The sequence below is a fragment of the Aquarana catesbeiana genome, linkage group LG05 (assembly GCF_042186555.1).
Source record: "Aquarana catesbeiana isolate 2022-GZ linkage group LG05, ASM4218655v1, whole genome shotgun sequence".
In the NCBI taxonomy this organism is placed as follows: Eukaryota; Metazoa; Chordata; class Amphibia; order Anura; family Ranidae; genus Aquarana; species Aquarana catesbeiana.
Window position 1 is genome coordinate 207,173,182 of NC_133328.1, and position 12,360 is coordinate 207,185,541.

At 43.2% G+C, this 12,360-nt stretch overlaps 1 protein-coding gene across 1 annotated transcript in view; it reads right to left on the reverse strand.

Moving 5' to 3' along the window:
* Positions 1-12,360, reverse strand: part of SEPTIN7 (septin 7) — a gene marked incomplete in the record, with an annotated part of 203,744 nt that overhangs the window by 63,913 nt on the left and 127,471 nt on the right. The window contains 2 exon segments of the mRNA XM_073630520.1: positions 4,797-4,931; positions 7,124-7,224. Coding sequence (XP_073486621.1) covers positions 4,797-4,931; positions 7,124-7,224 — 236 coding nt within the window.

The following is a 12,360-nucleotide window of genomic DNA, read 5'->3' on the forward strand; positions in this document are numbered from 1 at the left end:
CACTTGGTGGACTTGACCAGGAAGCAGCAGTTGTACCTCTCAGCTCGTATACATGAACATGGTGGGAAAAATGGCAGACTCCTGGCATATCTTGCTCACGCGGACTCTCAGGGAACCACGATTGCTGCAATTCACTTACCTGACGGATCGATTACATCCAACGCATTGACTATTAATAAAACCTTCACGGACTTCTATGCCACATTATATAAGGGCACGGAAATCCCTCCAGAGACAGACTTTATGGGCTTCTTTGAATCCCTTGACCTCCCGGTACTCAACACCTCCCAGCAGTCCCTCCTAGACAAACCCATCACGCTGGAGGAGGTCACCAAGGCCATAAGCCTCCTTCCCTCTAATAAAGCTCCGGGCCTGGATGGGCTTCCTTCGGAGTGGTACCAAGCGCATGCAGAGGTACTGGCTCCTAGGCTCCTCAAATTGTTTCAAGACTCCCTTAAGTTAGGGAAGCTTCCTGAATCCTTAAACGAAGCACTTATTGTGGTTATACCCAAACCCGGTAAGGATAGTAAACATTGCGGATCCTACAGGCCTATTTCACTTCTGAATGGTGATGTAAAGATCTTAGCAAAAATCCTCGCCCTTATACCACCAGATCAATCCGGTTTCATGCCTGGCAGGAGTACATTTGATAATATCCGAAGGTTGTACCTACATGTTCATGAGGCGGCACGTGCGGGGCGACCTGGGCTAGTTCTGTCCCTAGATATACTAAAAGCTTTTGATACTGTGAGTTGGCCTTTTTTATGGGAAGCTATGGCACGGATGGGTATTGGCCCAACTTTTATTCACTGGGTCCGCTTACTATATGCAGACCCAAGAGCTAGGGTTCGTACAAACATGGATATCTCTGCACCATTTTCCTTAGGATGGGGTACTCGGCAGGGGTGCCCTCTCTCTCCCCTGCTGTTCGCAATAGCCATTGAGCCATTGGCTCTGGCTGTGCGGCAGACGGCCGAGATTGGGGGCATCCGCTCGGGCCCGTTGGAGGAAAAAATCTCCTTATACGCAGATGATGCCCTGGTATATCTAGATGGAAGGGAAAGCTCTTTTACTAAACTAATGCAGGTGGTGGAGTTTGGTGCGGTCTCAGGACTCCGAGTGGGCTGGGAAAAATCGCAGGCCTTGGCTATCGGTCCCCCTTCCCCTTACAACTATCTACAGAGGTCATGCATTCAACTGACGCTCTCCCTTAAGTACCTTGGTATCCAGATACATACTGACCTTTCTAGGTACGAGGAACTTAATGTCACCCCTATAGTCCAACAGATGACGGAGAAATTCCATACCTGGTCGTCATTGCCCCTTAATTTAATTGGTCGCATAAACATATTTAAAATGATCTTTCTACCAAAATTTCTCTATAGCTTTAGGGCCTCCCCGGTTTTCCTTACCAAAACATTATTTGCAAAACTTGACTCTGCCCTGTTTACTTTCATTTGGAACGGTAGCCAACCTCGTATAGCCAAATCATCATTACAAGCGGCCAAGCCTGTGGGCGGATTGGCTTGCCCAAATTTAAGGAACTATTTTCTCGCTTCCCAGCTCACTTATATCCATGATTGGTTGCACTCTGATCCCCAAGCTCCGTCCACGGCTCTTCTATTATCTTTATTTGCATCCCCTACCTCCTTGAAGGACGAACTACATAGGTCAAAAAAAACAGGTGGTTCCAGATTTTCCCCCGCTGAGGTTTGCTTTATGGCCTGGAGGGAGGGGGGAAAGATACTGACACAATCCCAAGTCGATATTTCGCCACAGACTCCTCTGTGGCGGAACCCGAATATTCCCGAGCTCTATGGTCATCCAGATTCGGCGTGGTGGGCCCGTTTTGGGATCACACACCTCTCACATATTTTTGAGGACAATATACTACTGCCCTTTGAATCCATTAGATTTAAATATGGCATTGCAAACAAATTCTTCTTCAAATACCTTTTATTGCGACATGCCCTCAAGACACAATTTGGCTCATTGACCATAGAGCTCAAGGAATCCTCCATGGAGGACCTTCTGTCATTTCCAGAGATAAACAAACTTGTGACGACCTTTTATGGGCGCCTTCAGGTGATGGGCGCGGATCCTTTTCAGAACTCTCAATGTAAATGGCAAAGGATTATGCCTGAGCTTTCTGAAGAGGACTGGGAGGAGGCAGTGGAAATATGCTTTCAGGATATCATCAGTACAGCTGATGTCCTGATACAATTTAAGTTTATACATCACTTACATTATACACCCGCTAGGTTGGTTGCAACGGGACTGGGTCAAGATATTGCATGCACTAGATGTAAAAGGATTGCTGCTGATTTCTTTCATATGTTTTGGACATGTCCTGGACTTACAGCATTCTGGAAAGATGTTTTTTCCTTTTTCAGCTGTAAGCTACATATACCGCTGCCGCAAACTGCAGAGGTCGGACTTTTGGGAGTACTAAATGATAGTGTTCCTCGTACTCACGCTAGGATGTTGATACGTATTTTATTGTTTTATGCACGTAAGACATTTTTACTGCATTGGAAAGATACTGAACCCCCTTCAGCCCAAGCCTTCTTCCGTATTGTTCATGGGACTCTCCCAAAATTTAAGTTGATATACAAGAGTAGGGCATGCCCTAGGAAGTTCACCAAGATCTGGCAGCCATGGCTGGATGTTTCAGGGGACTTCTGGGGGGATGTCCTCTCCTCGCAGTTATCTCAGTGAGGAGGCGAGGAGATGTGTTCTTAGCAAACATTACTTGACATATATCTTAATGTGGATGGAAATTTGTATACGTTCTGGTGAGAGTTTATTCCACAAGGTGTGCCGGAATTATGCTGTATTACTGGTGGTCGTGGGTGACAGAAGTGTGTATGGGTGTGTGTATGAATGGTGTGACTTTGTTCTGGTTGGGGTATTACTGTTTTATACAGCTGTACTACTTCATGATTTATGCTATATCTTCATGGAGCTAAATACCTACGACATACATGTATGTAGAGCAGTCTGTATTCTTGGTTCTTTTATTATTTCATCTTTTTTGTATTATTTTCATTGTAAAAATCCAAAAATAAACACCTTTAAAAAAAAAAAAAAAAGCCTAACATAGATGCTAATCTTTACATGCATAGTCATGTTTATGAAAATCGACTTATTTTTATCCCTGTGTTCTGGTATCAAGAATTCTATGGCTGTTTTTCATAAAATGCACGCAGAGCGCCTCATTTCCTGCTGCCCATATCATCTGGGATTATAGTTTACTGACCTGAAAAACTACATGTCCCAGAATTCAAAGTGCACTCAATATGCCTGTACAGGAGGGGCGGGTTCAGGAATGTGCTTCTCACTCTGTCAGGAAAAGCTGAGGCTATGATGCGGTAATCAGGGGGGTAGGTGAAACCAAGACAGAGCCGAAGACAGGGAAAACACCCTTTGATACTGTAAAAGCAGTCATTTCACTAATTTAACTAAAAGAAAATACTATATATAAAAGAGGAGATTCATTTCTATGCAGTGCAGAATGATTTTCTAAGGAGAGGGGATCCAGTGTAAGCCCATCCTAAAGATTTTCTGTAAAAGTGAACCAACATTTTAACTGGTAATAAAGGCTCCCCCTTGCAAGAGAGTGCCCGACAACGGTGCCATGACATCACCCGTCGACTCCCACTGCCCCTCCCTTGTCAGCATTCGCTCCTATCCCCTGCAGCAGCCACTCTGACACAAGGGAGCTGGAGCCTCTGGATCTCACGACTACACTGGAGCAGATTAAAAAAAATTATTTACACATCTCTTTTATACAGGCTATGCAGTACGGGGGGAGAATTTAGCTTGACGAAAGCATGTAGAGTCAGGTTTTCTAACAGATAAAAAAAGCTTGGTCGCTCCTTATTTGCATTACAGATAAAGACTTAATTTGTTTCTTTTTTTCGAGGGAACATAGCAGTCTTGAACATAATCTGGGGAATACAAAGAGTGTTGTAGACACTTTGTAGAATTTGGCCGTGTCTCCGTATGACAAATGTCAGCGTGGGAAACAGGCCCATGAATATTGGGCAGGAACCACATGCAGTGGCCCAAAAACGCAGCTGAGCTCCACCCCATCCATGTCCAAAGAGTTTTGTAGCTGTGTGGAAAGAGCCTAACAGGGTTTAAGGGGCTCTATTTCCCCAGCAGGTCCCCTTGTGATTGACAGTAGGTGGATCCCTAGCTAATAAACAGCCTGGCTTTGAAATCTGCCCACTGCCAATCACAAGGAGAGAACACATATAATGGAGAATTAGTCACTTAGCTTCCACATGAAACATTTTACATGTAATACATGTATTTCAGCTGTGTTAGCTATCTGAGTGCAGCTCAGCTTTAAATTACTTTAAGCTAATAAATACAGATTTCATTCCCCTGCATCCTTGCTAAAAAAACCAGACAGCCGTGTTAGCTTTTATTAATTCAACGTTTTCTGGATTTAAAGAAAAAACAAAACATGTTCTGTACTTCATCATTTATCAATGAATACAAGGCTTCCTCTGAGGTGAAAGCCTTGTATTCATTGATAAATATGCAAGGCTTCTCTTGGATTGTGGAGAAGAACTGAGCCCAATACTCTCCAATTCCAGTAGCAAAGAGGAAGTCGCCCGTACTGCTGCCGCCTATTGTATATTAAAGAACACACAGTGGTCACATCTTTCTGAAATATAAATAGTTTGTTTGGGCATGCCTGGAACAATAAACCTGGAATTCAACTTTAAAAACAGTGTTATACATTTTCATAATTGCTGTACAGGTCAATTTATGTGAACACTCACCCATGACCTGAAGGTGCAATAAAGTACAAACAACAGTGCACACGGTTGTCTGGCATCTGACGTCTGTTGACACGAGATTCTGCATTAAGATAGTCTTCAAATTTACTGTCAATATAGTCAATAACCGGCTGCCAACTGAAATAAGAAAAAATGTTTACTGTAGTTATTCCACCCAACAAATAACTAATGAAAAAGAGCAAAATTTTAAAATTGAAAGCGGAGTTCCAGGCTTTTTTCATTTATTAAAGGTCAGCAGCTACAAAAAGTGCAGTTGCTGACCTTTAATAAACAGACACTCACCTGTCCCGCGGTCCAGCGATGTGGCCACACAGAGCCTCGCTCTTCTCTCCCTCCTCTCCGCAGTGCCTCCATTGAAACTGTGGGCACCCGGCAGTAACAGCTTGCGGCTTCACGGCTGGGCACACACTACGAATGCGCGTGTTGCGCTGCGCTCTGAGTGGACAGGCAGTTTTCTGGGACCTGTGACGTGTCCCAGAAGATTGCAGGGAGGGAGGGGCCGCCTAGGGGGAGAGGAAGAGTCGTCGCCTAGGTGGCCCGTAGTCGGAAGCAGGAAGTGGGACAGGAAGTCCCACTCAAAACTAGGCACCCACTCTCCCCCCCCCCCCCCCCAAAAAAAAGGGCGAGGAGTGCTTAAAGCAGAAATTTCACTTTTGGGTGGAACTCCGCTTTAAGTGGCTAATATATTAGATCCTTAAAGTTTTAATGGCACTTTTTTTAACATTTTATTTAAAGCCTAAAGCCCTATACACACGGGCGGCTGGTTCATAAGAAACCGCCCAAAATTCGGCCCATGCGTACGGCAGCTGGTCCAGCTTCTGTTGAAGGGGCATGACTGAAAAAGATCTGCCGATCGGTATCAGATGCCAATTGCTGAGAACGCTGGCCGATGTGTTTTTGCGTGGAAGCGGAGCTTGGAGGGGAGCTTAGCGGGGAGATCGCTGTACTAACATTGAATTGTTAGTACAGTGGCTCCTCCCAAACTCTTCCGTTTTTTTTTTTTCATTCAGCCCGCTGGGTTGAACGGAAAAAAAAAATAAAAAATAGTGTGCATTAGACTTTACTCTAGCCAATGTGTTCAAGATTTACTTGGGATTAAATGGTTCTATCAACTCTGAATGGCTCTGTGTGATCTGGACAGATTCATCTCACTTTCTTGTGGCAGCAGCTGAGAAATAAAGGGTGTAGTTGTCACTGTGGCAGGACGAAAGACGGAATTCTACTTTATGGATGTAGACCTACAATATAAGCCTGACAGAGGTTCTATGTCCTCATTTCAACCTGTTTTTTAAAAATGTTCGAGGAGGAGGAGTAAACCTGCCTCAAAATACTGTGCATGACTGCTCCCACCTGGCTCAGGTGAAGTAACAGCAGTCTGAATTTACAATGCCTATGAAGCTCTTTTAACAATGATACATGTGCAAGTACCTTGGAAGGGAAGGAAAAGGCTTTACAAACAATGTGGAGGGGGACCAAGAACTGGAAAGTCGTCTTGTTAAATTGTCCTGTGTATGACACATTTACCAATGAATGCTTACATACCACTACAAAACAGCTTTATAGTGCTTTTAAACTCATCTGGGCTGTTTGGTTCAGTTATACACAGGCTGTCAAGAATGATGTCCACAGTGCTGGCCTTTAAAAAGCCCAGCATAGTTTTAAAGAGTTTGCAAACCTCTGGAAAAAACAAACAAATGCTGCAAGACAAAGGCATAATGTGCTAGTATGATTTGCATACTAGCACATTATGAAATAAATACTTACCTTAAAACGATGCCCTGCACTCTGCTCCCACGGCCGACATCTTTCACCGGAGTTACTTCCGGGTCCAGCCTATGTGATTGGCCGGAGCCACGATGACATGACTCCCACACATGCGAGCAGGTGCCGCCAGTCACGGCATGGGTTCTGAAGAAACGGCACGAATGGGCAGTTTCTTCTGTGCGCACGTGCCGATGATGTCGGCAGCAGCGCATATAGTGAATATCTCCTAAACTGTGCAAGTTTAGGAGATATTTACAGTACCTACAGGTAAGCCTTATTATAGGCTTACCTGTAGGTACAAGTGTTGTAACAGAGTTTACAACCACTTTAAAACTGAGTGTTATGGATGAACTGTATAAAAAAAGGGTTATAAAACTTTTGTCAACTATTATCATTGTGTCAGGCTGTCATATTAGTTTTCATCTGCAGGAGCAGAACGTAAAGGCAGAAAAGGTGCTAAGTAGAATTAAATGCTACAGGTACCGCTCAACGAACGGGCAATAAAAATTTTTGAAATTAAAAAAAAAAAAAAAAACGACCATTACCAGTTGCTATTATCGACTGCATCACCAAACCCGGGTGTGTCTACTATTGTGAGAAGCAGCTGAACTCCACCTTCTTTAATTAGAACTTTTGATTGTTCAACCTACAACACAAAAAAGGGAAAAAGAAAAAGAATCAGAAGAAAATTGTGATATGCTATATATAATACATAAATACAACACAGGCTGCAAACTAAATATCTCAGCAGAGTAGAGGTAAGTAAGTGATCTTACACAAAATATGGGGGAGGGGATTGGGGCCCACTAAGGTAAAATGTAAATGCTCACAATGAACCTCTCTTCTTGTTATATTAAAGGAGTTGTAAAGTCTCAGGGTTTTTCACCTCTATGCCCCCCAGAACCCCCCTTTTCTTACCTGAACCTGTTAGTTCCAGCAATGAGAAGGAGCCCAGCAGCTCCAGCTGCTGTCTCGGGTGCTCAATGGATAGCAGCAGGAGCCATTGGCTCCCGCTGCTCTCAATCAAATGCAGCGACACGGGAGTCCGGGCGGGGCCAAAGTCCTGCTGTCTGTCAATGGACGCAGCAGAGTCCCTGCAAGGGTGTCCCCATGGAAAACGGCTCTTCGTGGGGGCCCTCGCCGAAGAGGAGGAGCCAGGAGCGCCCCCGGGGGACCCCAGAAAAAGTAGGATTAGGGCCTCTCTGTCCAAAACCAACTGCACAGAGCAGGCAAGTATGGTAAAAAACAAAAACAAAAAAACCCCCTTTACAAACACTTTAATATTACACAAGATTTGTATCTTATTTCTTCCCTTTTGGTTTGTTAAATATACCGCTGAAAGAGTTATATCTATTCAATAAGTGCAAAAAATACCTGTTGATCCTAACAAAAATCCTGTCCTGCAGTTTAAATTTCAAACAATGTTATCAGGAAGTTTTAGAACTACAGAAACCTTCCTTTCTACAATGAAGAAGAGCAAGAGGGAGGTGTTCTGTATTCCTGTCCTAGAGTGACAATCCTGCTCCACCATAAGACTCCTTTCACACTGCCGGCGTTTTTCAGGCGCTACAGCGCTAAAAATAGCGCCTGCATAGTGCCTGAAAAAAGCGGCTCCATTCACTCCAGTGTGAAAGCCTGAGTGCTTTCACACTAGAGCGGTGCGTTGGCAGGGCACCAGAAAAACTCCTGCCAGCAGCTTCTTTGGAGCGGTGAACTCACCGCTCCTCCACGGCTACTCCCCATTGAAATCAATGGGGCAGCGCTACAATACCGACGCCGTTTTGCAGGCGGATTTCACCCCATTTCCGGCGCTAGCGGGGGGTTAAAACCGCCCTGCTAGCGGCCGAATAGAGCCGGTAAAACAATGGTAAAGCAGCACTAAAAATAGCGCCGCTTTACCGTTGACACCCTAGGCTGCTCAGTGTGAAAGCCCTCTTAAGCACAGTAAGTATTGTCACCCTAAAACAGAAGTGTATTACTGACAGATCAACAGATGAACGTGAACGTCAGCCAATATTTAAAGTGGTTCTAAAGGCAAAAGGTTTATTATTTTAATACATTCTATGCATTAAGGAAAAAAAACTGTGTGCAACAACCCCCCCCCCCCCCCCCCCAATACTTACCAGAGCCCAATCGCGATTCAGCAATGTTGCACGAGAGACTTGGCTGTCTGCGACTCTCCCTCCTGATTGGCTGAGACATTCAGTGAAGCACCATGGGATCCCACTGCTGTCAATCAAAGTCAGCGAGCCAATTGAGCAGTGGCTCAGTGTCTGAATGGACACAGAGCAGTGGCTCGAGTACCCAAATAGCAAGTTGCCTGCTGTGGGGGCACTTGGCAGGAGAGGGTGGCGAAGATTGCCAAAGAGGGACCCGAAAGGAGGAGGATCTAGGCTGCTCTCCAAAACCAATCCCGAAACGCGTTAGAGGTCACTTGATCATTTTAACATATAGAGTGAATATAAAAAATTTACACACCCCTGTTAAAAGGTATGGTTTCTGTGATGTAAAAAAAAAAAAAAGACAAAGCTAAATTATTTCACAACTTCTTCCACCTTTAATGTGACCTATAAACTGTACAACTCAATTGATAAACTAAAACGAAGTAAACAAAGTAAAAACTAAAATAATGTGGTTGAATAAGTGTGCACACTCTCTTATAACTGAGGATGTAGCTGTGTTCAGAATTAACCAATCACATTCAAACTCATGGTTCAAGCTCAAGTTAAGCTGTTCTCGCAAATCACCTCTGTACCACTACAACTATCAATGGAAATTTGCTTGCTAGGCCTGATAGAACAATTAATTCCTACGGTGGGGAGACACACACTAGTGGGACTGCTGTTTTATGCCGCAAAGCCATAGCCCTTAGCTGGCGCAAACCAACCCCCCTCCTCTCTCCCTATGTAAAAAAAAACTTGTCAACAGCTTACCTCTATATAAAGACACATACGCTAACAGAGGCTGCCCCAATAAATATGACAAAGTCTGGTCTAAATGGCTGGCAGACCCCTCCACTGCTTCAGAGGTCTCTTAATAGAATCTGCGCAAAATAGCTCTCAAGTGGATGCAGCTGTGAACAATGATCCCATCAGGGATCATCTCATCATATACAAATGTGAATTACATTACCTAGTGACCCAGTGAACTGTGCTGTTATACATATCACCCCATTCCGTGCTTTATGCTTATTATTGATGTATGATGTAACAAATGTAAAATTCCCACAAAGACCACATTGACATCACGTAAGACCAATATATGTTTAAATGTTTTTCTTTTCTTTTGGGTTTTTTTGTTTATTTTTAAATTATTGCAAATTAATAAAAAGATATTTGAAAAAAAAAAAAAATAAATAAAAAATTTAAGCTGTTCTAGTAGGTCTTTCCTGACATTTTCTTAGTCGCATCCTACAGCAAAATCCATGGTCCGCAGAGAGCTTCCAAAGCATCAGAGGGACCTCATTGTTAAAAGGTGTCAGTCAGGAAAAGGGTACAAAGGAATTTCCAAGGCATTAGATATACCATGGATCACAGTGAAGAGTGTCATCAAGTGGAGAAAATATGGCACAACAGTGACATTACCAAGAACTGGACGTCCCTCCAAAAGTGATGAAAAAACAAGGGAGGCTGCCAAAAGGCCTACAGCAACATTAAAGGAGCTGCAGGAAAATCTGGCAAGTACTGGCTGTGTGGTACATGTGACAACAGTCTTCCGTATTCTTCATACGTCTGGGTTATGGAGTAGAGTGGCAAGGCGGAAGCCTTTTCTTATGAAAATATCCAACCCCGGCTAAATTTTGCAAAAACACATTTGAAATCTCCCAAAGGCATGTGGGAAAATGGGTTCTGGTCTGATGAAACCATGGCTGAACTTCTTGGCCATAATTCCAAAAGATAAGCTTGGAGCAAAATCACTGCGCATCACTAAAAACACCATATCCACAGTAAAGCATGGTGGTGGCAGCATCATGCTTTGGAGTTTTTTTTTTCAGCTGGAACAGAGGGAACTACTAACAGCTCCAAATACCAGTCAATATTGCCACAAAAACTTCAGGCTTCTGCTAGAAAGCTGAACATGAAGAGGAAGTTTATTGTTCAGTACGACAACGACCCAAAACATACATCCAAATCAACAAAGGAATGGCTTCACCAGAAGAAAATTAAAGTTTTGGCATGGCCCAGCCAGAGCCCAGACCTGAATTGGATTGAAAATCTGTGGGGTGATCTGAAGAGGGCTGTCCACAGGAGACGCCCTCGCAATCTGACAGATTTGGAGTGTTTTTGCAAAGAAGAGTGGGCAAATATACTGCCAAGTCAAGATGTGCCATGCTGATAGACTCATACCCAAAAAGACTGAGTGCTGTAATAAAATCAAAAGGTGCTTCAACAAAGTGTTAGTTTAAGGGTGTGCACACTTATGCAACCATATTGTTTTTTTACTTCGATCCACCTAAAAGATTTCAGTTTGTTGTTCAACTGAGTTGTAGTTTATAGGTCACATTAAAAAGTAGAAAAAGTTCTGAAATTATTTATCTTTGTCTCATTTTCTTATATCACAGAAATCTGACATTTTAACAGGGGTGTGTAGACTTTATAGCCACTGTATGTAATGTTGCATGCCGCATTTTTATGACCACGTACCATATTTCTGGTTTTAATCCTTTGTACCAATAAATTACGTTTTTTTATATTCCCATTGTAATTTATTAGTGCCGGTATAGTCCCACCCCTAGAGTGGTACTTCCCAATTATATATAGAGCAGGCAAGTATAACATTTTTTTTTTTTAAATGACAAACAAAAAATCTTCAGTATCACTTGAATTTAAAAAAGAAATACTCTGCAAATTTTAGTTATTAAGGATGCAAACTTCCAAAACACATTGGTTTCTTTGTCTGGCATTATAGAGTTAACTGAAATAAATAATGGTTAAGAAGAAGCTTAAAATGTGTAGCTTTAATAAAAGATTGGCTGCACTTTTTTACGTTATTGCAGCTTAGAAGTCCTAAAATGTGGTAGCTGCATTCATTTTTATTAAATACAGAAAACTATTGATCTTGCTAGAAATGTAGTGCCCTTGTCACTGCCTGTGAGCAAACCTAAAACGATGTTATCTTCTTTCTGAAAACTACTAACCTTCCACCACTGAAAGACATTTCCAAGGTTGAAGCAGAGCTTACATTTCTAATAAGCAAATATGGCGGTTCTCAAGAAAACATTAAAGAGGAACTGCAGTCTGCTCACATAATTTGTAATAAAAACATCTTTGCCATTCTGTAGCTTCCCCCCAACCACTTTGCATATTATTTTATATATACTGCAATTCTGTACTTGCCAAATATGCTGCAGAAATCTCCCTCCACTATGTTTGGCTGCAATCATTTTAACCACTTACCGACCTGCTCCTGTACATATACGTCGGCATTTTGAAGAGGGATATCTCGGTAACGGCAGCAGGTGCTGCCACAACTGAGGTATCCATCTTTACAGGAGCCGGTTCTGTGTACGATAATGGTGGTCTCTGCGGCGAGTTCAGCGCGAGATCACCGTTATCGGCGGCGGGAGAGGTGCCACCCCCCCTCCCGCCGCTCTCCAGCGCCCTCCGCCTCTTATAGGGCGTACACACGGTCGGACTTTGTTCGGACATTCCGACAACAAAATCCTAGGATTTTTTCAGACGGATGTTGGCTCAAACTTGTCTTGCATACACACGGTCACACAAAGTTGTCGGAAAATCCGATCGTTCTGAACGCGGTGACGTAAAACATGTACGTCGGGACT